Source organism: Apteryx rowi, unplaced genomic scaffold (genome assembly GCF_003343035.1).
Source record: "Apteryx rowi isolate R43461 unplaced genomic scaffold, aptRow1 scaffold_49, whole genome shotgun sequence".
NCBI lineage: Eukaryota > Metazoa > Chordata > Aves > Apterygiformes > Apterygidae > Apteryx > Apteryx rowi.
Window position 1 is genome coordinate 1,820,064 of NW_020450749.1, and position 27,893 is coordinate 1,847,956.

General features: G+C 37.7%; 1 protein-coding gene and 2 non-coding genes across 11 annotated transcripts; all 3 read left to right on the top strand.

Annotated features, from left to right (window-relative positions):
* Positions 1 to 25,285, top strand: NAP1L4 (nucleosome assembly protein 1 like 4). 9 transcript variants are annotated; one of them, XR_003255683.1, is made up of 16 exons: positions 730 to 818; positions 4,086 to 4,117; positions 5,063 to 5,123; positions 6,649 to 6,750; positions 7,729 to 7,870; positions 8,009 to 8,095; positions 9,676 to 9,801; positions 10,552 to 10,623; positions 12,908 to 13,047; positions 13,640 to 13,785; positions 15,374 to 15,396; positions 16,026 to 16,145; positions 16,431 to 16,460; positions 17,763 to 17,840; positions 19,017 to 19,054; positions 24,003 to 25,285. XR_003255683.1 is itself a non-coding variant. In XM_026078948.1 (16 exons), the coding sequence occupies exons 1-15, from the start codon at positions 745 to 747 to the stop codon at positions 19,020 to 19,022; spliced, it is 1,218 nt and encodes a 405-aa protein (XP_025934733.1). In that variant the 5' UTR covers positions 730 to 744; the 3' UTR covers positions 19,023 to 19,054; positions 24,003 to 25,285. The 9 variants fall into 9 exon arrangements, 7 of the variants coding, with proteins under 7 accessions (XP_025934736.1, XP_025934737.1, XP_025934740.1 ...); XM_026078948.1 differs by having other exon boundaries at positions 17,784 to 17,840; XM_026078951.1 differs by lacking the exons at positions 730 to 818; positions 19,017 to 19,054 and adding an exon at positions 1 to 88 and having other exon boundaries at positions 5,063 to 5,124; positions 6,651 to 6,750; positions 17,784 to 17,840.
* On the top strand, positions 8,310 to 8,437 carry LOC112972455. Its single transcript, XR_003255695.1, has one exon. It is a non-coding gene; the product is annotated as a small nucleolar RNA SNORA54 (small nucleolar RNA).
* LOC112972456 lies at positions 11,813 to 11,933 on the top strand. The gene has a single exon (XR_003255696.1). It is a non-coding gene; the product is annotated as a small nucleolar RNA SNORA54 (small nucleolar RNA).
* Positions 25,286 to 27,893: the final 2,608 nt, after the last annotated feature.

Consider the following 27,893-nt stretch of genomic DNA (forward strand, 5'->3'; position numbering starts at 1 on the left):
CGGCGGCGCAGCCCGAGTGCGCCTGAGAGGAGCCTGGCGGCTGGCGCTGCTGCCTCTGCGGGCGTGAGGGGACGCGGGGCGCAGGCAGGTGAGGCGCGGCGGGGCCGCGGCGCCGCGCTTCCGGCCCCCGGGCGGGCGGAGGCCGGCGGGGCCCGCGGAGGACCCGTGTTGGCCGCCGTGACCGCAGCGCGGGGCCGGGACGCGCGTGCGGCGGCCTTTGGGGCCTGGTCGGGGTGGGGCGCGGCCGGCGGAGGGGCCGCCTGGAGCCGCCTGGTGGAGAGGGGCGGGCCCGGCCCAGTCAGGCACCATTTTAAGGCTGGCTTGGGAAGTTTGGGCCGGGAGAAGGGGGAGTCCTGCCCGCTCTGAGCCTGGCAGCGGGAGAGGGAGCGGGTCCGGCCGCATGTATGGCTGCCCTCGCCCTCCCCGGGGAGCCTGGCAGCGCGCCCTTCCTTCCCCCGCCCTCCCGAGGGAAGTGGGGGAGGAAGGGGGTGGGAGGGCTGTTGTTTGTGGTGAACTCTGTTTCCCTGTCTCTCTCACCGCGCAGTGCGCGGGTTGAGTTAAACCCTTAGCTGCTCGGGTCGGGTGCGATCCTTTCGTTTGACCTCATCGATGATCTTGTGTATTTTCAGTCTGCTGCGGCGTGTCTGGGGTTCAGTTTTTCATTTCGATGTCCCACCCCCTTCACCCAAAATGAGGGTTTTTTTTAAAAAAAGTTTTCCTTGCTGCTGCTATCGTTTTCTGTGCATGATACAAGCATGTATAGGATCTGCCCGAATTGGTTCCTGTAACATCTGCTTACAAGACCTCAATATTGAAAGGTACAGGAACTAGTATGCAAGTTATAGATGAAAGCAGAAGCCATAGACAAATTTATATAAAGTCACCTCTAACTGAAATAGTGTTTCCTCAAGAAACCTGCGATGAGTTTAAGTAATGCTAATGTTCAGGCCTTGTGGAACAGGCTAATGAGTTTTTTTCTCTAGACTATTTTTTTATTATTATTACTGCTTCTAATTTTCCATACAAAAAGTATGAGACTGTTTGTGGCTTCCCACAGAGTTACACCCCAACAGCTCTAAAACGGAAGTCATAATTTTCTTCTCTGATTTGTTGTAGTTACGGAAAGCAGTAGCAGTTGTGGCTGGAAGTCTTCCTGTGCCTTTAGAAGTCCATTACTGACTTGCTTTATCATCTGGTTCTGTTTGGAAGATCTATACAGCAAGAAATAGGCTTTTTTAGCACAGGGAGTTTATTTTGTTTATTTTTTTATTTGTGACTGTCTCTTGCTGTTAAATCTACAGGCGTTTTTTACAGCTGTATCTTTCAGGATATTACTTGTCCTTTTAATGAAGTTTTGATGCCTTGGACTGCTAGGAGTGTGCATCATTCCGAGTTTCCATTTTTCTGTTCTTTTAGGTGACTAGTGCTATGTGACATTTGTGCCAGATAAATTTCACTTGCAGCAGTCTGCTTTGTGGGACAATTGGTTGGTGTAGTCCCCTCCTACCCCTAAGCTTCACATCTGTCATACTTATTTGAAAACAGCGAACTGTCCAGAGGAAATGAGATACAAATTTGGTTTCTTATTGGTAGTGGCAGTGATAACAATAATACCTTACACTGTTTTTTTTTTAATGTCTTTACTGCCTACAAACTGAGCTCACAAATGAAAATTAACTAAGGCAATAAATATGAAGGCTTGGTGCTCTACTTCTGTACAGTTTCAAGTAGATGTGCATTTAAACTTGTCTCCCTGAAATCACCTTGCTTCTCCCCCACCCTGGGCTCACCCTGGCTTTTATAGAACAGTTTTAATAGTAAGTCTATAGCAGATAGGTCATTGGAGACACCTCTGTAATGCTGCTGGGATTCATGGAGGTTTTTTTAAGGAAAGTTTCTTACAACTTTTATTCATATAACTTTCTTCACTTTTGGTTACTGAGGGAACAAATTTGAAGAAAAAAACAAGACATAAGGTATATAGTTGCAACAGGGAATGGTGTCTTACCAGTTTTTCATTCCTAATCCTTAGGTGAATGACCTGTATGAGAACATGCCAATTTCATGTCTGTTCCAGTGGAGTAGAATTAAATTACCATTTAAAAATTATTCAAGTTATGGCAACTTTATTCCATGTTTTTTTAACGTGAATGAGAATCTTGTCTTTCTCAACAGGGTTAAGAAATAGTTCCCTGCAGGAAATGTAGTACAAATCTTCTGTTCAGTTATTTGTATGAGAAGTGGAATTTTTCCATTAGTTATGTTTTTGGGTCTGGTTTGGAAGACACAAGTCTTCCAGGCTAATTTTTAAGTAACGCGTGTCTGCATTTTTTAGTTGCTTACTGTTGCTTCCTCTAATAGTGACTGGGATCATATAACTTGTTGGCTGAACTCGGGTATTAGGTCAATTTGCTATCTGTTACCTTTTTAATCATAGCTACTTTTTTTCTGCCTTTGGTCAGCTATAGAAGGAAAAACTGATGTGTATGCTCCTTTATTTCTTCAACAGTAAGATAGTAAAGTTCTTTCCTTTTGCTTTGGAAGGTGATCGCTTGCATTGTCACTTTCTCTTGTTATACTTAAAGCAGGAATAACTGTTTGCAAGTAAATATACTTAGGTTGTTGAAACACACCTAGTCTACAAGAAGTCTCTTGTTTGTTCCTAGTCTTAATCTATAGCATGGATATGGTGGACTGTTAGGCTTTTTGGTAGATGTCAGGCAGTTTACCTTCCTGTAGAATAACCTAAAATATACTCCCAGTGCTGCTGTAAATGAGTAAAGCATTTCAGCCCTGTATAAGTGGTTATAAAAATGTTGATTTTTCTAGCCTAGAACAAGAGTCAGTGTTGTGCAGCTGGCAGAGTGCGTGCATTCTCTGACCCCCTATTCTGACTGCCACTCAAGAAGTCATTAGGGCTTACATTCTTCTGTGGTGGCTGTCTCTTAGAAGCTAAGCTAAAGATCAGCCTGTTTTGCCTTTATAGACTTAAGAAGCCAGACCTCTTTACTCATATGAATGATGGAAATTTTTCTTTATTCTTAAATATGACTTGCAGAGTGATATCTGCTTTCTTGAGAGCTTGATAGTGATAAATAATATCACCTATACTTCTGTACAGTATGTAGGGATTACTTGGACTTACCATAAACTGTGTCTAGAATGCAAAAGCACTGTATTGCTGCAATAGATCTGTGAGCTTGTATATTTTACCACTGATATAACTAAAGAAATAACAGCAAAATAAATTAGGCAATCTGACTCTGTTTTCTCAGGAGAGCTAATTTAAATCTTGGGGTGGGGTAGGATAGCTGGATTAAACTTCTTTCCAACCATTGCTATTACCAAGGCTTTAACTTTCCTGTTTCCTGTTTGTTTTCTCACTCCCAGTAAGTTAAAGCCAAATCTTTATGTACAGAGCTCTTCCTCCTTAGCTGCTGCCAAAAACACTCTTCTTGGTAAAGACGGTGCAAAACACCAATAGCTGCAGAAGCAGCTACTCAAAAAAATAGGCCCAATTAGATGGCAGGTAAGGCATATTTTTCTGCTTAGGTGACATGAGAAAAGTCTTTCTGAAGTTGATGTAATTCACTTGAACTTTCATCATTTCCAGATCAGGCATAGTACTATAGTATGTACAAATTAAAAATTCAGTGTTTGCTGTGATAGTGTCTAGGAGTGAGGGAATAGTGTTTTTCTTCCTCTTTGGGATGTTGGTTTTTAAGAGGAACACAGAACCATTCTAGGAAACTGAGAGACTTGTTTTAGTGTAGGCTGAAGACTTTTTATATGCTCTGGTAGAAACAGATTATAGGCTGGATTACTTAACAGATAAATTTAAAAGGGGATAGATGAAAGCTCCTAGAGACTTTTTTAAAAACTACCAGCAGGTTCCCATTTGGATGGGATATGTGGGAACTATTCACTTTACTGCAAGAGATCATGCGCAATGACTTTTTTTAGTAAAACCAGTAGCTCTTAATTTATCTTAAGGTTTTAAACAGTGACATATTTTATTTTCATCTTCTACAGAGGTAAACAGATTACTGTTAAGGTGGTCTTAAACACTATATTTCAACTTGCAGGTGGATACAGGCATACAGATGGCAGATAACAGGTATGTTGGACTATTTTATTGAAATTAAATTTGCGTAGTTATATATTTACTAATATTAACAAGTAATATTTACTAATAGGCTAAGGAAATAATACCAAGCATGCTAAAGGCATAGTTTTATTTTCTAGTTTTTCTAGCATTTCTAGAGCAAATACTATTATTTTTTAACTTGGTGTCTGTTTAACTTGCTATCTGTGATGCTGCAGTAGTCTCTTTCAAGGCTTGTACTGCACCAGGATAAGCTGGATAACTTAGTCTGGTAACTAATAATATCCATTTGCATATGTGATAATTTTTTCTCCTTTTGTATCTGAGTTAAGGATCATTTCAGCAATTCCCAACCTGTATTCTGTGACCTGTAAACTGTCTGGAAATACCGGAATACTTACTGACTGCTGACTCTTTTTAGGCCCTTTCTTACTCCAGCAGAGGAAATACAATGGAAGACATTGTGGGGGGAGGGAGCATCTCTTCCTAGACTAAAGTGAATGTTTTTTTCTATTAATCAAAACAATTTGGTATGGAAATTGCAGTCAAAGAGCTTTGAGCACTTGTTGATCTTTCTTACCTCTATTTCTAATGTATTTCTTTATCACTTATTGAAAAAGGGTGTCTTGTGTTTTCACATGTGGGATAATAACATTCTCCTTTCCAGGGTGACCTAGTACAGACCAAAGGCCAGCCAGTCACGTAATGAGATGAATTTATATGTCTGAAGTTTTTTGCCTTTCCTTTGTTTTCTATTCATCTTAGAACTAGTTTCTTACCCAGCTTTTACTGTCAGTTTTGAGGAGTTTGACGCAAAAAAAGCATCTTTTAGTGATATGCATGTTTATAAATCTTGCCCTGTAGTAAACACTGAAAATTCAGAATGCTTTTATGCTTAAATATTAAAGCTTTTACAAAGTGATTCCTTTTAATATGTTAAATTTTTAATTCTCTTAGTAAAGCAGAAGATACTGCTTCAGATTCTGTGGAGGCTGCTAAAAATGCAAGTGACAAAAAAGGTAAGAAATAAGTAGTAGTAGTAGTGGAACAGTGCAAAGGTGGGGTAAACCCATTACCTTGTATATTGAAGCTCTCTTATCTACAATTCCAAAACCTTGACACTCAAAATTACATACATGTTCATTATTGAAAGCAAAGCAATGTGTTTTAGGCTGATCGTTCACTTTCTGTTAAGATACTTCCTCTTTTAGGCTGATGTTTTGCTTGCGTAGTGCAGCCCAGAGAAAAATAAAGGCTTTATATCTGTAATAGTGAAAATACTTCATATATATACTGACTAGCATGCATCACTATTGAATGAAGCAACAAACTAAAACCTTTCAGTGAGGCCTGTATAGACTACCTTTTAATAACTTTGAAAATTGCATATTGTTATTAAAGTGAGCAGTCCTGCATGCATGCTGGTTCTTTACTATCTTATTTGTAGGAAAATGCATCTTTATAAGAATGTCTTTTCAAAGTTTTTATTCTTTATTTCAAAGGTCTACAGATAACTGTGCTGAATCTTGCTTAAACTTTAGAATTAATATGTGTGCACTTGTGCATGCAGAGAAGCTACAGTTCCACTGTTATTAACTTGAATACTTGAATCTGTAAGTTATGTGTAAAAAATTGGTATATTTCACTATGTGGTTACAGATTTTTTTTTTTTAAGAAAGCCTTCATGACCTGCAATTGGAAATCACATGTCAATTGGTAGATACCAATGGCTAATTCTTATAATCAATTCAGATTAAGGAAAAACGGAACAATGTAAAAGTTTCAAGTTAATGTGTGATGTGCAGTTTAATGATTTTAATGACTGGAGGGAGGAGCAGTGGGAAAGAATAGAAAGACTTGAAAAGCAAATGTGGTCTTCACACTGCAACCACTTGTGCAGTTACTAGTGAAGATTTTTAACTTAACTAAAAGCATTTTAGATCTGAACTCCTTAAAAACAGTGTTCTGCAGTGGTGGTGCTTGGACTGTTTGAGAAGTCTTATGAATTGTAAGAGTATCTTGATGTTCTAGAAGTTATTAGTGATCAAGTAAAGGGTCATAGTGCTAGTCTGCTTTTTTCTACGGTACACAAAGGTTTTTTTGTCAGTCTTTCAAGAGTAAGACTAAGTAGAAAAAACTTGCAAGTGTCTTGGAAGTATAATTTGGTAGTTCTTCTCTAGCAAATTTAAGGGTGGCTTGTGAACTAGAGCTAGTATATAGGGAGGATCAAGAAACTTGGATTTCCACCTTCTTACATACCAGGGAAGGCAGGAAATCTGCTCATGTCATCTGTGTGCTGTTTACTTCTAGCAGCAGAGATTTGATACTTTTCCGAAGAGAAGGATGCGTTATTATCCAGCTTTGTCTGTATGAGATCTGAATCTGAAGTAATTTTGCTTCTCTTGTTAATGTAATGTATTGGTGATATTTGAGAACTAGAAAATAGCTAGTACTTTACTGTGGCTGCTGTAAGAAAGACATAATATGACAGAAGCTCTATGAATATATTCAGATTTGTTTTGAGAGTGGTTTTCTGTCTTCACAGAAAAGCTAGCAGACCAAGTGATGCAAAATCCACAGGTCCTGGCAGCTCTACAGGAACGGCTTGACAATACAGCGCTCACTCCTTCAAGTTATATTGAAACGTAAGTACAGTGCCTAGTAAAACTCTTGAAAGACTGAAAGCATAGTAGAATATCATTACTGCATAATAAAGGTAAGAAATTGGAACAAATATTTAAGAGAAATGGTTGACTTACAGCATGATTCAGGGACCTGTTTTTGGAAAAATGACTCAAGTTCTAGTTTAATTGCACAAAATTGAAAACAAGATCTTGTCCACTGTAGTATTTCCTTTGGCTGTTACGGTTTTGGTTTGAAATAACTTAGATTAGCCTTTTTCTCCCTCTCCATGCTTTTGTGACCCTTAGCCTGTTAGGGCATGTGCTTCATTAATGGCTGATTTCTGCAAAATTGCTATCAAATTTGTAGTGGAAAATTTCAGGATCAGCAAAGCTGCCTTTTTTTTTCTTTAATCCCCCAGTTTGAATCTTGGCTTATATTAACTGTAGAATAGCCYTACTATGAGCCGCACTTTTAAATTTTACCTTAAGTAGAGATTAGTGCTTTTATTTCTTGACTAGGGTTAGCTATTTTTTAGAGATCCTTATTACAAATGCTGAGAAAAGTCCTTTTTATCTGACTGTATAAGCTCCTAATAATATCAAGTACAGAGGGGCAGCGTGCGTGTTTCTGAATATGACCCATGAATCCAAGCTTTTCCCTGCAACATAACCAATCCTTTTTCATGAATGGTTCAGCACGGCTCCAGTTGCATAAGTTTAGGCATAAACAAAGTTATTAATTTCAGATCTTCAAAATACATGGGGAGGGTAGTGACACAGGGAATGGAACACCTTTAAGGACAACCTGGGTAGGAGAAAGGTGTGTGTTTYCCCCCCCCCCCCCCAATAAACTTTTGGAATAAGTTTTGAAGAAAAATGTATGTTTGACTTAAACCCTTTATTAAAAATTGGATTGAGCCATAAGCAGTGTATTTCACTTTATGTGAAATAATACTGAGACAACTAACTTCTTAGGCTTACAGATTTATTTGTTTTTAGTTTACCAAAAGCAGTGAAAAGAAGAATTGATGCCTTGAAACAGCTCCAGGTGAAATGTGCCCATATAGAAGCTAAATTCTATGAAGAAGTACATGATCTAGAGAGAAAATATGCAGCACTCTATCAACCTCTTTTTGATAAGGTAGGAAGACTATATATATCTTTACAGAACTGTTTTTCTCCTTATAGCTGAGTCAGTTCTGTCTGAATATATTTAACTGTGCTTATGTCAGGAGCTCATCCAGAATCTTCGCTTACATTTTTAACTTTTCTTGGACAGAGAAGAGAGTTTATTAATGGGGAAGCTGAACCTACAGATGCAGAGTCAGAGTGGCACAGTGAAAATGAGGAGGAAGAAAAACTAGCTGTGAGTATAATTTGGGCAGTGAACTACAGTTGTAACAGATTTTTCAGAATTAATTGCTGTACAGCATTTCCCACTGAGGAATTCATCTTCTGGTAATAAAGGTTTTATCAATAATGTGTTATTCTGATGAACTTTATGTCCAGTGAAAGCTTTTAAACATGTAATTTAGCCTCTCTTTAAGCTCATAACTTAAGCAAATTGAAATGTTGCCTTTTTGCACTGTTCGTAACCTGTTAACGGCATCTTCCTGATAATGGGTTCCATTCCAGTGCTACATCATTCCCCAAGATAATAGAAGGCTGGCTGTTTTTCTGCCTGTCCCCTTTATTTTGGGGGACATAATTAGCTTTAATTTCCATAAGCACAGATTTGACACACAGATGTGTCCTAGTCATAAAATGGAATTGATCTAATAGCATGTATGCTGACTACTGACTTTGCCTATTGAGGAGAAGATATCCAGGTTTAGGAAAGATGCTGTGATAGGTAGGCTGGTTTTTACTTTCCTGTAATTGTTTTAGCGCATACTCACAGCTTGAACCTTTTCCTAAGAGAAGCAACCTACTTACAATGCCATATTTGCTATTCTCTCAGGTTTTCTTTGCATTTTTTCATTGTCCTGTCTCCCTTCAGTTTCCTTTGGACACTTCTGTTTACAAAATGAATTAATCTCTCTGTATTTTTACTGGTCTCCTGAGATATAGCATGAGACAGTATTCCACATGCATAAGCAAGAAGATTTGTTAGGCTTTATGTATATACGACATTGACTGGCAACATTCCACGCAATTGTAAGATCAGAAACAGTTCTAGCTGACAAGTAAACTGCTGATTCATGCTCTTGACTAGTAATAACCCAGATGGCTGCTCTTTAAAAGAATGTGTATATTTGCTGCTATCTAGTGGTGTAAAAGGGAAGGTGCAATACAACTAATTCAGACTGCAAATTTCCTGTTTTGTGGAATGGGGAAGTTGGTCAAGTCATTCATTTTTGGTAACATTTGACCTCAGTTATGTGAGGGATCCCTGCATCATAAGAGGTTCACCATTCAAGACTGTAACAATGAAAAATAATCATTATAGTGGCAAATTTTGCCAGGTGTTCTGCAAAATTGTTGGGAAGATAAGACTGTTTCCAAGGGCAGAGGCTAATTTTAAATTTTAGATGGAACACTGTAAATGACGCATGAGACCACAGGGAAGAGATGAATAAAAAATACAAATGTATTTGTGTGTTGTTTTTTTTTTTTAATTTGTGGAAAAGCAGAAATGCATTTGATTTTTTTTTTTTTCCTATTTAAGTTACTGCAACTGTTATTCAATCTATTTACTATTTGTAGACGAGAATTCCAAAAGAATTGAAAGTGAGTCTGAATTCATTGTGTATACTTCTAGGTGTATGAGTAAACCTCTGATGTCTCTTAGCTTCACTTATAGGGGAAAAACAGTTGCTTACATTTAGAAAGCTCTTTGAAGAAAACTTCAGAGATGGCAAACATCCTGAACATCTACCTCTGCTTGTTGAATATATTGAAAAGTCATGGTTTCATTTCTTAAATGTTTCTTTATTTGTTTCACAGGGAGACCTGAAAAATGTAGTCGTAATAGAAGAAAAGGCAGAAGCAGAAGAGACAAATCTCAAAGGAATTCCAGACTTCTGGTTTACGATCTTTAGAAATGTAGATATGCTAAGTGAATTAGTACAAGTAAGTTTCTCCTCTGAAAAGGATAACTTCTGTCGTGTGTTAAACTGATGCTCTTTTTTCAACTACTAGTGTTTACATGTTGAATGGGTAAAAGATGAAAGCTTATGGTTCTTCAGAATCCATAATATTATTCCTTAAGATGTTGGGAGGCTAGCAATGGACAAGCAGAACAGCTGACCCAAATTTCTAAACAAGATTTTGATTGTTTTAGAAATGATCTTGTAACAACTTCTGTAGATATTAAAATACAGGTTTACACACTGCTCGCAACAGATGTTCCCCTGTAGTTTTGTTAACTTAGTCCAGGATTATTATTTTTGCAAGGATATTTTTAAATGTACCTGTGGATTGGTTGAATTAATGTTAAACATCTTATGTTGTTTTCCCCTCAGTTATCTTAATTGCTTTTAATGCTGTTAAGCAATAATACCCTGAAGCCTGTGAATCTCATCAGCAATAAAAATCATGAATGAAGTATTTCATTTTTGGTAAAGTTCATGCAGCCTAGCAAGGTAGTAGTACTTCTAGCTACCGAAAACAAGGCTTAATGGTTGAGAATTTGGCACATGATATTTGTGCCAAACCAGTCATACAGAATTTGGATTCGTATCTGAACTTCATTTGAAATCTTTGAATAAGTACAAGGTCCTGTTGTGTTACAAAAGCAGGTCAAGCAAGTAAACTAGATTGGATTAAAATGTTGCTCTTCTAAATGCTGCCTGCTCAATTAGCATTTCTTTTTCTTTATAGGAATATGATGAACCAATCTTGAAACACCTGCAGGATATTAAAGTTAAATTTTCTGAACCTGGACAGCCTATGGTAAGTTTTCTCTAGCTGTTTCTCATGAAGGTTGTAGTAATGATGAGAGCAGCAGTTCAAAATGTTTTCATTCCATTCTGTTTTGCTGGAATGTGTGGGAGGTGCTTTCCAGGATAGTATCTCCATGCTTTGGCTTTTAAAATTTCTCTCTAGCTTTCCTGACCCTTTTCTGTCTTAGCCTTAGCCTTATCTGTATCATTGTTGTAGTTTCTAAATCTGATTCTGCTCAGTCTATGCTAGTTTTCACTTTCATTTTCTCTTTTAAATTCCAAATAAGCTATTCTTACTAGCAAAGTGAAATGGCTGCTTTTGGTTTGAAAATGAATCTGTTGTGGAGAACATTGTGTGCTACAGAATACTTCACCAAAATAAGAAATGAAATATATGTGACTTAGTTATTTTAATCAAAAACAATGATGATGAATACAGTGCCTCTGCAAAAGTATAGAAAATATACTAGGTAGCCTTTAAAAGTGTACCTAATGAGTAATTTTAAACTTGAAGTTTGACTTTTTTCAGAAGTTATTTGTCTACAAGTTCAGCACACAGTGTTTATCTTGCAGCTACTGTGTCAAAAACAAATTGTTCTGTTGTGATGCATTTAATTCATGTAGACAATACTTATTGCTTAAACCTTTTTTGAGGAGGAGGTGGCAGAGAGAAGAACAGGATTCAAGCCTACACATCCTATCTTTAAACTTCATCTTTGTGGCTTCTTCCCCACATGCATATTTTTATTTTGCTGAGTTTTATGGAGCTGTAGTCATTTGATAAACAGTCTAAAATAAGCACAAGAAATGCTTCATTGCAGAATCAAGAAAGAAAGAATAATAGACTTTCTCCAAATATGGAGCAAAGTTTTTGGTCCTCATTGTTTCTCCTGTTAGTACCAAAAGCTTGAGTTGATAATATGCAAGGGGAGTGGTAGGGATAGAGACAGACTGGGAATTTTTAAACTGTAAAATATTATTGGGCCTGAGAGCGGGCATGAGTGTAGTGAAGAACTGTTTAAGCACGAACTGAGTATTCTAAAAATACCTTGAAGCATACCTATTCAGTGGCATTCAGATAAATTGGAGAATAGTTGTTTTGAACTACAACACTTTTATTTGTTCTTATTCAGCTTTGGTTTACAGTACCTTAAGCTGAAGATCTTCTGCTCTTAAGACAACAGTGGATTTATTTTGTCTCGCACTGTTCGTAACCTCTTGACAGTATATTCCTGTGAATAGGTTCCATTCCAGTGCTACATGAAATCCAATAATGGAAGGCTGACAAATTCTGTGTCTCTTCTGTATTTGGAAACAAATGCATGCATCTCTAACTTCTTGAATGAAACCTGCTCTCCAGTCTTGTGTGACTGTATTTTCTGATTGTTTAAAAATTGCTGCATTGTGTATTGCAATTGCTAGCTTTGACTGCAAAAAGCTTGCATTTCTGGTGTGTAATAAAAACACTAATTCTACTGGGGGTTAAGTTATAACCAGAAGAAATACATAATTGTCAGGAATTTCTGATTTGCCTTGACCGTGAGGGATCAACTGTAGTTCTTGTCCTTCAAAAGTAGATTTGTTTCATTACACTAATATGTGGGTGCTTCCTTTAAGTTCTGTTCACTGTAGCCTATATCTAAGCTTTTATGGTTCCCTTTGTTTACTTTTTCGTGTGTGCATATGTGTATATGTGTATATGTATATATATGCATATGTAGTTATGCAAATATGCATAAAAGTAGAAGTCAGGCACAACAAGGGCTCCATGTATGTTCCTGTATTTCACGTTGAAGCTAAATTTGTTTTGAGATTGATGTAGGATGTCAGGGTGCTTAGCTAGCATAATGAAACCTTGATGACTGCTCTGGGTATGTGACTTAACTAGCTTAAAGTAAGGAAGATTTTTGAACTTAGTAAGAGCACTTCCTCATACTATAGGAAGTATGTTCTTCTAAAGTGGTTTCAACCAGGCTTTCATAGAATAAGAAACCAAGACTTTTCCTGAAGTACTTATTTTTAAGGTTGCTTTTAAGATAGCAGTAATATATGTAAAGGGGAATGAAATGTAGGTTACCTGATTATAATTTGAATGTTAATGTCAACCAAGGCTGTTCTAGTTGTTGCGCTTCTAGAATTGGTTCACGTTCTTCATTTCCTGCTTTTGTTACAGTGAAAGATATATTTGCTATCAAGTTCTTAACTTTCCTGTGTTCAGAGTTTGATGGTAGTTCTGATAATTCACTCTTCTAAAGATGAAAATTAATGGTACCTATAATGGAACTTTCTTCTAGTCTTTTTCATTAGAGTTCCACTTTGGGCCCAATGACTACTTTTCTAATTCAGTCCTGACAAAAACCTACAAAATGAAGTCGGAGCCAGACAAGACAGATCCTTTTTCATTTGAGGGACCTGAAATAGTTGATTGTGAGGGGTAAGGAAAACTTGAACTTAAAAGATGTTTTGAATTTCTAGTGAATATTTTCCAGGTGCCATTTTCTTTTAATGAAGTAATTAATGACAATGAAACTTTTGCTGATTTACTGTAACTGGACATTGCCTTGACCTGTACTGAGAGAACATGATGTATTGTTTTTTACTGGTCTTGCTGTTTGAAGAATCATTCTCAACTGTTGAGATTTTCTGGAACAGCTGTAATCATTTCCTCAGTCTCAAAACTCAAATGGTTGGGGCAAAGAAGTATTAAAGTACCTGAGTGGAGGAGGAGTCAGGGGGGCAGAGAGGGGGTATCTGTCCTCTGTTTCCACTACAGTGATTACTCTGACAAGACAAACTGTGTAGCTCTTTTGTTTCAGGAAATATTTGGTATGTCCAACATGTATATAGCCTCTAGCACTGCAGTGCATCTTAAACATCTTGTCAGGTGCATCTAAGTTGTCAGTGTGCATAAAATTAGCTTTATCTAGAGAATGAGAAGCCATCTTTGCCTTTATGTCTGTTACTCTCTGCTCAGTTCCTTGTCTCCCTTGATGTCCTGTGTGCTGTTTCCCATGTGTTGTCTTTAGGTGTACTATTGACTGGAAGAAAGGAAAAAATGTTACAGTTAAAACAATCAAGAAAAAACAAAAACACAAGGGCCGAGGCACAGTTCGGACAATTACTAAACAAGTACCTAATGATTCTTTTTTCAACTTCTTCAACCCAATAAAGGGTAAGTAAAAAATGGGTATTTAGGATTCTTAAAATATACTGTGTGTTTATATTTAAATCCAGCTTAAATGTACAAACTATCTTTGCTGCATTGTGTACTTGCTTGTTACTGGAGGAAGATAGCAGAGTACGGCGCATTAGCTCACTTTGTTCTTGGCAAAATTCTGCAGGAACAACCGGTGTGCAGCGTAAGCAGGATCCCTGCTTTGGAGGGAGGCTCTCGTAGAATCTTCTTGAAGTTGCCTTGTTTTACCACAGGATGGCTCCATACATCAGTTAGAGGTTTTTAACATGGGAAGAACTGCTTTCAGTTCTGGTTTAGTGCCAGCATATTGTTTTCACTTAAACCTTTGTGTTAACTGAAGGAGCTTTCTGTGGTTTCATCTGGTTAAATTAACGATGCCTGATGCTTCGTATAGCTTCCTAATGTTACTAGTTATCTAGCGTTAGATTTGTACTTGTGTATTTTAAAACAATTTAGGTGTATTCCAAAAACACTATCTTTTTGATTACTATCTCCTGTTGAACTACTTCTTCTAGCTGTGTTTGAAAAACAGTATATTTTGGACTCCAGAGATTCACTAAACAAAACTGCTAGTTCTTGATACAGTCATGTGATTTTTCTTTTATGAGCTACCCACCCTTTCTAAATCCCATTACAAATTCCTCTTTATAAGGAATGAAACAACTGATAAGTATTTCCGAAGCTGGAGTTTTTAGTACAGAAATGTCCTTTCTTTTAAAAGGAAAAAAAATTTTTTGCATACAGATCATATGTAGAGACTGTTTTCAGAAAGTGATAGTGATCCGTTTGCCTCATGATGGTTTTATATTGACTCCTTTAAGTACTTAAAGGACAGTCAGACATGGTCTGGAGGTAGCTGTATAAGACTGACATCTGTTGGCAGTTGATACTTGCTTTTTGAACTTGCAAACAGATTGGATTGAATTCTCACTTTTTCTCATAGTAGGATCACAATTACAGCCTCTGAGTAGATGAGGGAAATCTGTTTTTCTTTTGGGGGGATTGTGTTTAAAAAACACAACAAAACAAAAACCCTGTTCCTTAATCCTGCACAGATAATTTTTAACCATGTTTTGATTAAGTCTGTGTTGATTACAGGAACAGGCCTTTTCTCAGCAATAATATTTTGTCATGAGTTTGCAATGTACCTGGTAGCAACTATGTTTGTAGTGCAGTAGCGAAATAAATCAATTACAGTGATATTGCAGATAAAAGATGCACCGTTAGCTGAGAAAGTGTCTGGCCTGTATGTATTAGGAATCCATCTTTGTAGGAAGAATACTTCCTGTGTAAAAACTTGGGTCATCAGAATGGTAGCTTTGGTGTTCTTACTGCAGGACTTAATTCTTGCAAGTATGATGTGTTGACTTGAAAGCTCAATTCCTGTGAGTTAGACTTGAGATGAATCTGAATTGTATTTAAAGCTCTAATAGTTAGCTCTTGAAGGCTGTATAATCCCAATGTTTTCTGGTGTGAGAAGGTCTTTATACTGTATTTGCCATCTTGAATAGGTGGGCTAGACTATATAAACTGTTCTTGAATTTACTGTCTTTTCTCTTTGTAGTATCTGGTGATGGAGAGTCATTGGTGAGTTTACACTTACAAAATTGCATGATTGTTTTGCTGTATTTTTTTGCCAAATGTCTCTGTACGTTTCAGAATCTTTTATCAAGAGATTGTGTATTTTTATGATTATTTTTGCTTTTGTGAGGGTTGAGGTTAATCTTGATAAAACAAAAGGTACTGACTTCTCTCAGTAATCCTGTGACATTTTGCTATTATAAATCTTGCTAACACAATAAAACGTCTCTATAATAATCAGTGTTGGGAAAAGGTCATTATTTTCTCTAGCACTCAACTCTCCTATATGACTGGTAACAGACTTCCCACAAAGTAATCTAAAGCTAACATCAGGTGTAAAAACAAGCAAAGTCTATATGAGCCTTTTTAATAGAATATGTTTCAGTAGCCTGTATGTGAACAGTTGAAAAACCTTGAAGTATATCAGGAAAACCTGATTTCCCCAATCGGTTTTAGACTTCCAATATTTTTTTTTAATTGTTAGAGTTCAGTATACTGTAAAGTGCAAGTGATCTAAAAGTAGATGTTAATGACAGTGAAGTGTTTCTCAAATCTGTAACTTTGAAATGCTTTTGTTTGCTCCTCTGTAGCATGTTATATATTTAGTGGTAAAATCAAATTGACTTGCTTTACAGGATGAAGATTCAGAGTTTACCTTAGCAGCAGATTTTGAAATTGGTCACTTCTTCCGTGAAAGGATAGTCCCTCGTGCTGTGCTTTATTTCACTGGGGAAGCTATAGAAGATGATGATAACGTATGTATGCTATCAGTATTTTTTATAAAACACCCTGTACATAGAAACATTATCTTACTTTTCTGATTAGACTAGTATATAATAATAATTCCTTGAGAGTAACGAAAAACCCAAAGAGATTCATAATTACTTGGGAATGGGAAAGAGATAAGCAACTGAGTTGTTAGTCTTTGCTTCTGGAAGTGGCTTAGTTTCAGGTACTATGCTTGAATGTGCTAGATTTATTAACTGCAGAAGACTTTATGCAAATACTAGCGAAGCTAAAATTTTGGTTTTGCTTTTTAGTTCGAAGAAGGTGAAGAAGGTGAAGAGGAGGTGAGACACATACTATATCTTTTATAGATGGTTAATTACTAAACTATTCAAGTTCCTGAAGTAGTTCTATATGCAGCAGAAAACAGTTGTTCATATATGGTTCTGTGTACGATAGCTCTTTTCAAGAGCGTAATGTTCATGAGTTATAAAAGCTTTGTTTGTTTTTCCTCTTGATACAGTTACTTTCTATAAGAATATTCAGTTTTCTAGTATTTCGAAAGCTACTTTCTGACATGTGTCAAAATTAATTTAGAAATAAACTCTTCCCTTGAATGCTTCATGAGAAGATCCTCCAATGTTATCTTTTAAATATCTGTTATTTTGGTAATAGTGGAATTCAGCTGTTAGCTTTTAATTGTCATAAGCTTGAAGCGTGGTCCTTGCTAAAGGTGAACTAAAAAGGGGAAGGGGAGCAACTGCTAATATTAAGGGCTTAATTTAGGCTGAAAGTTCGAGTATAGCAAGAACTCTGGTCTGCTTACTGCAGTGCTGTATGAACACAAGTGTAGCATGAAATTCCTTTCACAAAACTACTAAATGATATCACACCTGAGGATAAGTCAATATCCATGACGGGTAACTGCATTTTTATATTGCTTCTTTTAGTCTATTCTTGCTGGTCAGTTAAAGGTGCATACCTGACTAGTCAAAGCCACCAGAGTGGAGTGCATCAGAAGTTACCAAGCTGGTGGTTTTCTGTGAGCTGGCAGCCTTTGTGCCGTCTCTTCTCTCCCTTTGCAAGCTGCAGTACRGAATTCTGGGCTTACAGCGGTTGAGTGGCTAAACTTCTTTTAAGCTGCATCTTGACCGAAATATACATGTAACTTTAAATCTGTCTCCAGTGCCAAATGTTAGTACTTGCATACAGGCATGTGTACAACAGAGTGTAGAAATACCACAAAAATCATGTGCAGGAATACGTAGCCTGTCCATAGAAATCCAAATAAACAAAGTCTTTGGAAGGAGGTCAAAACAAAGAAGAAAGTTAGGCAAGTATACTTACTACCAGTGATACTGCAGAGAGAGGACTTTAAAAATTGCTAGGAGACTGCAGCAATTTATGTAGGAGGGTTGCCTTAAACCTCACCAAATGTTTTAAATCTGCATTTCAAGTTTTCTTTTAAAGATCTTGCTTTAAGATTTTAAAGATGTTGGGTTCTTTTAATCCAGCCCAGGTAGTTTTAATGTTGACAGCTGAAAAGCATTGAAATGCAATGATAATACCATTAGATATTATGTGCTTTTTTTTTTTCTTCTTCCATTACAAAAAGCTGCATTTTAACCTGTTTTAATTTCTGTTAGTTTATCTCTATTTTGTCATAGGAGCTGGAGGGGGAAGAGGAGGGAGAGGAAGAGGAAGATGCAGAGAGTGATCCTAAGGTAAGGATTTTTTTCTTTGCTTAGGCATATTTATTATATATTAGCATAATACAGGTTATAATTATGAGCATTATAATTAAGATTATAATAGTTTATAAAAAGATTAATAAAATATAAAGGGTGTTAACTCCTGACCACAGCAATGTTTTGTGTGGGGTTTTTTTGTATCTTCCTCAGTACTCAGATTGCTCTTAAAAGTTAATATTCAGGGAAATTAAGAAAATGTTTGTCTCCCAGTCTGCCTCAAGGAGGAAAAAAAAAAATCCTAACTGTGTGTCTTTACTTCATGATGGTATCTCCATATATTGTTTTGGGTGTTATTTTTTATCTTTTTAGGAATATTATTCTGTGTCCAGACTTCAACTTAAAATTAGTCTGACAAGCCTTAAGTAGACTTTTTTTTTTAATTAAAATTGTTCTTTTTAGTTGTCTTAATGGCAGCAGGTTAGATTTCAGATGTCCGTGGTCAGCTAGAAGTCAAAAAGCTAGTCCACAGCTTTGAATTTTAAACCTCACAAGATCTGGTTTAAAATTCAGTCTTGATATGGGTTTGTGTTCCTTCTGGTAGGTATTTTTCAATCATTCAGTCAGCATAAAGTTCATACTTATGTTTAGTAAAGCTAGAACAGTGGTGACATACTTGCATTCTTTTAGTTCTTAAGACATCACCTTTTAATTTGTCTAATGGCACAGATGAAAAAAATGAAAGGTGTGCATAACTGCTTGATTTTTGGATGAATGTCAGAGTGACATTAAGCTATTATAAGACTACTAGCGGGTTTATATAAATCATATTGCTAGCAAATGCTTTTTTGTCACCATGTCAAGGATTGAGCTTGTGTTTCTTAATGGGAAATACTGTATACTAAAAGAAGTCTCTGTCTCGTGGGAAGTTTGATCAAACAGGATTAGAGCAGCAGAAGCAATATTCTGACTGTTCTAAAGGATCAAAATGTAAAGGGAAAAGGTGGGACAGCTGAGAAAAATGTTAGTTCTGAGTCGGAGTATTTCTACTAAATATCAAAGATCCTCTTAAAGGAAGAAGTATGAAAACTAGTATTCTGTAGATAGAATCTTAAGGTATCTTGGAAGGTTGTGGGTGTTGCCTCCTGTATTATTTTGTACATTTCACTTTTCGTTCATGCTGACAGTTCCTTTCAATTTTTTCCCATTTAGGTGTAATTTAAGTCTGTTTATCATTCATACATTTCTAGGTAAGGTGGAATTCCATTCATACCTAAATTCCAAGATTCCCATTTGCAGCCATGCAGTGTGTTTTGTTTTCTAGTCTTCTCCTGTATGGGGAAAAGAAATGGGGGAGTGGGGACTTCAGGGTTTAGGTTTTATTAGTAGCTCAGAAATACAAAAAAAATAGAGACACCAATGCCTTTAAATTGTATAATTAGAATAGATTTTTATCAGAATGACCTCTTTGCCTTCCTGGCACAACTTTTGCTTTATCTTTGTAGCAGTCAAACTGCATTTTATACAGATGATAAAGGATACTGAGATTTCTCAGATTTTTCTTGTTCCTGATTTGATGTTGCACCTCTTAACTGTTTCTACTGTACTTGTAAGTTGTTTTAAGTGTCTCCTTCATTCCTCTTAAAACTCTTGTAAGTCATTGACTTATTTGGTGTGTCTTTTCCCCCATTCTCTTTATTTACACTGCCTGACAAAGGCAGTTAGTCACTCTAAGAGGCCCTTACTTGAATGCTCATGATTCTGAACAGGTTTTGCTCGCCTGCTCATCTATTGCCTTTATTTAATTTATTTAAAAAGTTGCTTCTGTTGTATCTTGTCTTCTTTCCCCTTCCTTTCTTCCCATGCATCATAGAGAATGCTCTCTGCCTGCAACAGACTTTTTTCTGCTGTGTCTTAGGCTTGTATCTTTGTTTCTTTGGTTATTTATGAGAAACTGTACTCCTTCCAACTCTTTACCTCTCCCCATAGATAATGCCCTTTGCATTTCTTCAACTCAAAATTGAGCAGTGTTTTTGTTATTTCCAATCTGATATGCTTTGAAAGGCCAGCCACCCTGCCTCAGCATACACATATTGTTTATTCATCTGGAATAGTAGAACATCCATTTGTCAGGACAGCTTATATATCATCCTGCTGCAATCTGTTACACAGCTGTCTTTCCTTCTCACGGTTGTAAATTGTCAGCCACTGGCTTTTTTTTCAAGTAAACTTAGAATTCTGGTTTTGCCTTATATAGCTTATGCCCCTAAACTCATCTTTTGTTGCTTCTAGTGTTCATTTCTGTCCTTTAGCCCTATTCCTCCCCCCTCTCCTCGCCCCCTGCTTTCCTTATTTCTAGAATAGCTTTTCTTTTCATGTGCAGCAAAAATAACTGTTCTTTGGTTTCTAAATCCAATTTTGCCATTTTGGTCACTTCCGTGTTACCGCCTTTTCTATTGCTGTACTTCATTCACTACGTAAATATCAACACTTGCGGGTTTTTGTTTTGGGTTTTTTTGGGGTTTTTTTTGCTTTGAAAAGTTTTCCTCCTTCCTTCCTTGCACTCTTGTCAGTTTGAAGTATACTTGAGTTGTTAAGTGAGAACCAGGTCAGTATCATCTGTACAAAGGGCTTAAGCTGTGCTATCTAAAAGTTGTGGCTTTGGAAGGCTAAGCAGTCAGATGATCTAAAGAAGCTTCAGAAGATACCAAGAAAATGTAGCTTGCTTTGTCTGGTATACTTTTCCATGTGCTTGAGTGCCCTGTTCGTTTAACTGCCTTTACTTCACAATTACCGATTCTATGCTCAAATGAAGAAATAGTTGCAAGAGTACTGTAGAACAGTATTTTGAATTAAGAACTAAAAATCTGTGCTGTAGGGAGAGACTACTCATGCTTCAAAGTGCCTGGTGTGTCTTTTAAGTAGTAGTGATGGAAGGGTCTGTTAGCAGCAAATTCATTTTCAGAACCTTTGCAGCACTTTCTCTGTTTGTAGATGTAGTTCACGCTTACTAGCTCTGCTTAGCTTCAAATTTACTTCCCATGTGTATATTTGATATCCTTGCTTTCTCTTAAGAAAGTAGATTAGGAAATGAACAGAGATACTGTTCAGCTTTGATACTCCTATTTTGACTATTTCATGGAAAAGGTTTCAAATAACTGAAAGGCTTTCTTCCTTCTCTGCTTGACTGGACATCAGCTTTAATGCCTACTGTTTGCATTGATCCCACTGTTGTTGGCAACCAAGTCTGCTTGGGAATCAAATGTAGAGTCCCAAAGAGAACTTGATGGGCTGCCTGTGCCTGCAAGGCTGCTTACACAGGTGGGATTCTTGTGTAACAGAAGCTTCATGAAATGAGATTTGAAAAAGCAAGGAGGTGGTAAATGTTATGGAATACTTGCTTTAAAGACTTAAAAATCCTGCCACTTTTTATGTGAAGCCGTTGCTCATAACCACTATAGAGGATCTCCCTAGAACAAAAGGGATTCTTACTTGTCTCCATGGCAGCAGTCCTGTCGTAGTGATAGCAAACCTAGTTTGATGCTAAACCTAAGGATATGACTCCTCAACTCTGAGTTTCTCTCTCTCTCTGTCTCTTCTCTTTTGTCTTTTTTTCTTTCATCCCTGGCTGACACACTTCACCACCATTTCTAGGATATACTGGGAAGTTAGTTTAGGAGAATACAGCATAATGAGAAATCTAGCTAGAATGGGAGAGTAAATAGCATAGGGTCTGTCTGAGGCCAATAAATCTGACCGCTACAGTAGCGGTCGCTGACCAAATGTCAACCCACAGACACTGTGGGAAGAGCAAGCTCAAACTGCCTTGCATGATGGAGTATGGATGTAATCTCTGTCACGCAGTTTGGAGCCTGCTTCTCTGATCCTGCAGGAAGCTTTATAGGCCAAAGATAATTTCCGACTTACGTGTGCCTAATAGGGCAGTTGCAACTTGAAGAAAACTGTGTGTGGTCATTCACCTGTACTGTTGTCATCTCAGGATTAGACTGGGGTGCTCTGTGTGGGACTGACAGGTAACTGAAGGCCAATTTAGAGCTCAAGGGCTGTCTTGCTCTTAAGAGCCCTAGTTTTGAAGCGTAATACTAGTGCTGTGTTTCTGAAATGGTAGAAGAATATTGATTATGCTGGAACCCAAGTCTGAGGTATTGCCTTGTTACTTATGCCCACTTAAACACGTGGTATATATGGTCAAGATAGCCCTCAACTGTAAGCTAAAAATAAGTATGAACTACCGCTATTTTTTCTCATATCTGAGGGTCTCTTAAAGTATACATTTTTGTCTGAGTAGTCATTAACACTGAAAGATGCTTAAGAAGGAACTTTATAATTTCTGACTCAGTTTTTACAGGATACAGATCTATATGCAATAAAATGATCTAAATGTTTACAGAACTAAAGACAAGTATAAAGAATAGACAATGAAGTTTATTAGAAAATATAGTAAACAGTTGCAGTGGCCAACCTAAATGCATGTAATAAACATAACAGGTGAATAGGAAGGAAGGAGATGGAAAGTCTTTAAATAGTTTATAAACAATTTGTTTTCTGTTTGATTATGGCTCTTCTTACCCAGAATATGTGTGGGGGAAGAAATGCTGAGTACTTGTGTTGCTGTAAAAAAATTGTAAGAAAAAATGCATGTTTCTGAAAAACATTTTGAGAAAAATGTTAGGGTTTTTTGCCTGCATCTAATCAAAATGGCTAGCATACAGCTCTTAGCAGTGACAGATCTCTCTCTTTCCTTTTTAGAGAGAATACTAATTTTGTTTTGTGTAAACACATCCCTCTACTGAAGAGGGAATTCCTGCTGTATTTAGGCCCAAATCAGTGAAAATCGGTTCACTTCAGTGTTATCTGGAAATCCAAGCAGATAAGAAATTACGAAGTTGGAGTTAACAAGATGTGCTGGGGGAGGAAAACCACAAGGAAGAATTCTGGAAAGCCTTTGGCATATCTATGCAAAGGAGAGAATTTGCCTGTAATTCAGACTTCTAATGAGAATGACAGTGACCGCTGTAACCCTAAAGCAGTCTAGGTCAGGAAGGGAGAAATGAAAATAAACTTGAAATATTTAAAAATAGTTTGGACTTAGTACAAGTAATCAAGGGCAAATTTTGTGATAAGGAAGCTTAGTTAGACCTGTTCTGCTTCACTGTACATGAAATACTAGGCTTGTTTTAGCCATTGTTCACTTGATGCATAGTGAACACTTAAATGCTTGCTGCTTTTACAATTTTATAGCTCTTCTTTAGGATAGTTACCAAAAAAAGTTTTGTGGTCAGTGACGTCCAGGGTGCCATGTTTTATAGCACTGTTTTTCTTTTACTAGAATTGAGCAGTTTTCTGTAATTGATATTTGATTTATAATAAACTGTAGTAACTGGGGTAGAGGGAGAAGCAAATGGGAAGAACATTGAATAAATTCTTTTGCTTTCTAAGAACCCTGTTTTACAACAAAAGAGGTGCAGTGTAAAACCTGAAGTTGTTAGCTGTTTGAGTAGTTATTCTCTTTTCCAAATACACTTCCTTTTGCCAAAGGGGAGGTTGTTTTGCTTTGTAATGAAGGTCTTTCTACTTTTGCATACTCAGATTAGCATAGGGACTTCTTGCCCAGTGTTAAACTGTTGAATAGTTACCTGCTAGTGAGGCAGAACCTAGAAGAAGCCAACCCATTAGTTACATCTTTATCACCTTCAGTAACAAGGGCAAGACTTCTGAGTAAAAACTTAAATTTCCTGCAGAATAAGCAGCCTGACCTCCCAGCCTTCCTCCCTCCTCAATGTTGATGAGGAGGTGACAGTTTATTGCAAAAGTGTTTATTAGGAACTGAAAGTCAAACTGAGCTTTTAGTTGAGGGGAGTAGGAGATGGTTCACTCATTTATTTTGGACCTTGGCCTATTTGATAGAATTTAGAGATGTAGATTAAATGTAGATTTAAAAAAAAAAAAAAGCTATGAGGTATTAAGCAGTTGGGGGGGGRGGGGGGGAAAGCCTGCAGTTCAGACCTTTGTGATTTACCGAGTATTTATGTAGCTTTTTTGTCTCCTTGAATGTGTTAATCATATCTCTGGCTAGTTAAAAACTGCATAGTTGAGTTCTCTTGTTTGTTGAATCACTTTGTATGCCATTTCAATTTTTAACCAGTGGGTTTTTTGTCTCTTTTTCCTTTTAAACAGAAAGATTCCAGCCAACCTGCTGAATGCAAACAACAGTAATAAGGAAATACCACTTCAAAGTGATATTTGAACAACTTGTAACAAATATTTGGATACCTGGCCTGCAGTTCAGGATATTCCATCGCTGCAGCACAATCTTATTAACAATGCTTAAAATTAATTTGTTTTAAAATGCATGATTTTCACTAACTTTTCTTTTTTGCTTAACATGTACAGTGGCAACTTCAATGCATTTGGGAAATATGAGGTTTAAATAAAGCACACTCTACAGCCGTTGGTACACTGTAGCTAAGTATGTCAGTAGGCCTTTAGAGCCTTGTGCCCTATGTGTAGGGGAAATAGTCCAGACTACCAAGTGAAGATTATCCATTTTCTTGTTAAACATTGAAAATTGTGGAATAGCACATGTGCTGAGAAGCTAAAGTAAATGGATTACATGTATGGTAGCTGAAACAGATAGAGCAATATGACTTTTTTGCTAGTTCCCCTCCCCCCCTTTTTTAATGTTTCTTGCAACCTACAAATTGAACTAGTGCTTGAGCAGCTTTAAATGTCATATTTATTATCTCAGTAAAACCAATTGAATTGAAGTAATTTTACTTCATTGAAGGGGGTGTCATATTTGAGACTTAGTTGTTCATCTTTCTATTTATTTATTCATGTTTGTAAGTACTTTGACAGAATTAGTGCTTTTTAATAGTTTTTAATATACTTGAAAATATTCTTCCTGTTTTGCATAAAATATGGGTACTTGTAAAACAATTTGACTTGGTCTCAATGTAGTAGTCTAGACAGAAGAAATGAACTTGCATCAAAATGACAACTCTTCTGGATGAAGATCAAAATGTAAAGGCCAAACTGTTGCTGTTGATGGAAGTGGGTTGCAGCCAAAGAACCAGAAAATTTCCAGTAGTCTTATTGCTTAGTGTCCAGCATGGAAGGACCTTTCACTATGAACACAAATTTAACAAAATTCAGCTCAATAAATCTGAAGTTTTGGTGTCTTATTTGCAACACTGAAATTATTCCATTCCACAATTTGTTTTATTTAAAGCTCTGAAGTCTTCGAAACTACCTTTTGTCATTGTGCAGCACTTCAGGTACACACTTCTAGTTTCAACATCCCTTGCCAACCTCTGGCAGCAGTTGAATAGCAGCTGTATCAACACTGTGACCAGGCATGTAGAGTGCTCCAGCCTTACCTTACACATTTGTAACTTAATACAGTGTTTTCAATTTGTACAGAATAGATAGAATATTCTATTAAAGTTGTGAAACATGAATGGTGGTGGCTGTCTGGTCCATAATGCTTCCCAAGATAAATGAATATTCCCTGACTTCCTGCAGTTAACTGTGAAGTTTCTAACAAGAGGCTGGCCAGATGTGTGGCTTAATAACTACGCGGCTCTTGTGCCAGCGTACTCTTAGTTTCCTTTGTTGTAGCCCTTGTAGAAGTTGCATTATGGAGTTCACTGGTGTAAATCAGAACAAACTGGCTCAATTTGCAAGTAAACAGTCTTTTTAACTTCTAGGTGCCTGCAATGCTTTGTGGGGGGAGGGGGGGCAACATTATTCAAGACTGCAGAGGTTCGATAATTCCTCACACTGTCCTATTCTGTCATAGACTGAACAAATGGGCTTGTGCCAGCTCCACATCACTGCCTTGCTGTTGGAAAATGCTTGTTGCTCAGTTAAAAAATTATAATAGGAGAGGAGGAGGATACTACAGCTAAGAGAAGTTTTTGTAGCCAGGCATTGGACTATGGTCAGTAAGTGAGAGTTGTGGAGGATCTGGGAGGCTGGCGGGGGAAGAGGCAGAATAGTCATGGTCAAAATTGTCCTTAAAAGTTTATCCTGGGGCAAGGGGAGAGCGGCAGCTACACCAAGAACCAGTAACAGTGTAAAGGTATAGCTGATGAGGGTAAGGATGAGGCATTTGCACACATGCTAGTATGATGACAGAAATGCCTAGTGCTGGTAGACACATCGAATAGAGGTATTTGACCAGTTGTTTCTGTATCAAAAGAAATTGAATGCTATGCTTCCCCCACCATGATGAAGTACTTTCTACTACATGGTTATATAGGAGTGCTATTACCTAGAGATAAACATCTGCAGATTAGCACACTGAAGTAATTTATGTGCATGAATCCCAAACGGCTAACTTTAGTTTTGAGAAAACGGGAAATTCCAGAATAGGGAGAGCTTAATGTGCCAGGATTCAGCAAGAGCAAACGAGATGCCGGGGTGATAAAGCTGACGAGCTAGATGTTCATCCTGGGGAAAGTAATGGGAAAGCTGAGCTGGGGTTTGGTTAGAGTTAATGCCAGTCGACACAGCCTAATAGAAAATAGATCTTGTCAAAACCTAGCCTTTCCCTTGCAATTACAGATCTAGCTGATAATGGCAAAGAGGAACACTCAAGACTTCTCTATTTTCAGATGATTATTTATAGACTTTGTAAGTGTTTACAAGAAAAGAAAGTAACAGGTACTTGAGCTAGTCTTGCAGCAAAGAATGGATCAAGAACCTATAGTCTGTTAGAAGGTGAAAGCCAGGCACGTTCAGGCTGGATGGTAAATGCAGGAATGTGCGTGTGAAAAGTGAGGTAAGGGTGATTAACTTGGAATAAAGCACACTGGAAAAGGGTAAAGTCTTCATCTCGGTGTTTTCCAAAGACTGTGCCCTAAGCCAAATACGCTGGCGGGGTCTATGAAGAATCAAAGCAGGAAGTTTTACAAGTGATGAGGGGATACCAAAAAAAGGGTTCATCTGCGTACAYGTTCGGGTGGTTACCCTTACAGCAACCTGATTGGGAAACTAAATTTGGTCTGTAGGGGCACGCTGTTTTGATGTGATCTGCAGTTTTGTAGCCTCTAATTCTCAGAAAAAAAATTGTTCCAGTTCTGAGTTGGAAAGTTGAACCATCTGGAAGCACTCCAAGTGAGATTAATTTGGGAAGTCAAGTATTTGGACTGTGATGTGATTAATTGCTTCAGTTGTCCAGGCAGAAAGCCTTGAAGGAGCCACRCTGGTGCACTTGCTGATACAGAACAAATGGCAAGCATTGTGCACGCAGCGACGGTCAGGCGGTGGGGCTGGATACGAGGGAAGTCTTTCGCAAGGGCACTAGCTAGTCCTGAGGCACGATTAGGGTACCTTCGTGGGACTTTGTCTAAGGTGTTTGGGGTAACTAGGAGAGCGGCAGCCTTTCAGCCTAATTTCCTTACGTTCAGTTGCTTGAGTTTTTTGCTACTACCTGGTTAAAATTTATAGTAGCTAGAACAAATTAAATGGTCTCTGCAAGTTTCCGTTCCCCTTATTAAACAAGCTTTTCCTGTTTTAAAATAAAGGCGAGTCTTAATAAATTCATTCTCAGTTAAACGTTTTCTTTATGGGATGGGAGCTCCTCAAATGAATGAGGTCTCCGGAAGTCAGTTCAGCACAGTGAAGCCTAGAAGAGGCTTACACTTGAGAAGGGCATTTAAGAAGAGGTCAGACTAGTTATGGTGCAGGGAAGTTGCTGGCTCCTAGCAAACTTAGTGATTCAGAAGGCRAGTTTAAGACGTAAGACAAGCTCCGAACGCCCGAAGTTACGCTGAGTTAGCACATAACCTTATGAACTTGCACTTGGACATTTCACCTTTTTTTTGAAGCATCTTAGCTTGATCCAGTTTGGAGATAGATGAGATAGATAGAAGTAGCCTTTCTAATCGAGCCTCTAAGTGTGAACTGCACTATGCAAGCTGTACATCCCGCTGGGGATGGAGCACAGCCCTCCTAAACCCAGGGCTCCTTGTGCTTGGAAAAGAGGGGGRGCAAAGCCTAGTCCGAGCACACCACGTGTCTGTCTACACCTGGGCTGGAAGGCCCCAGCCCGGGGCCTTCAGA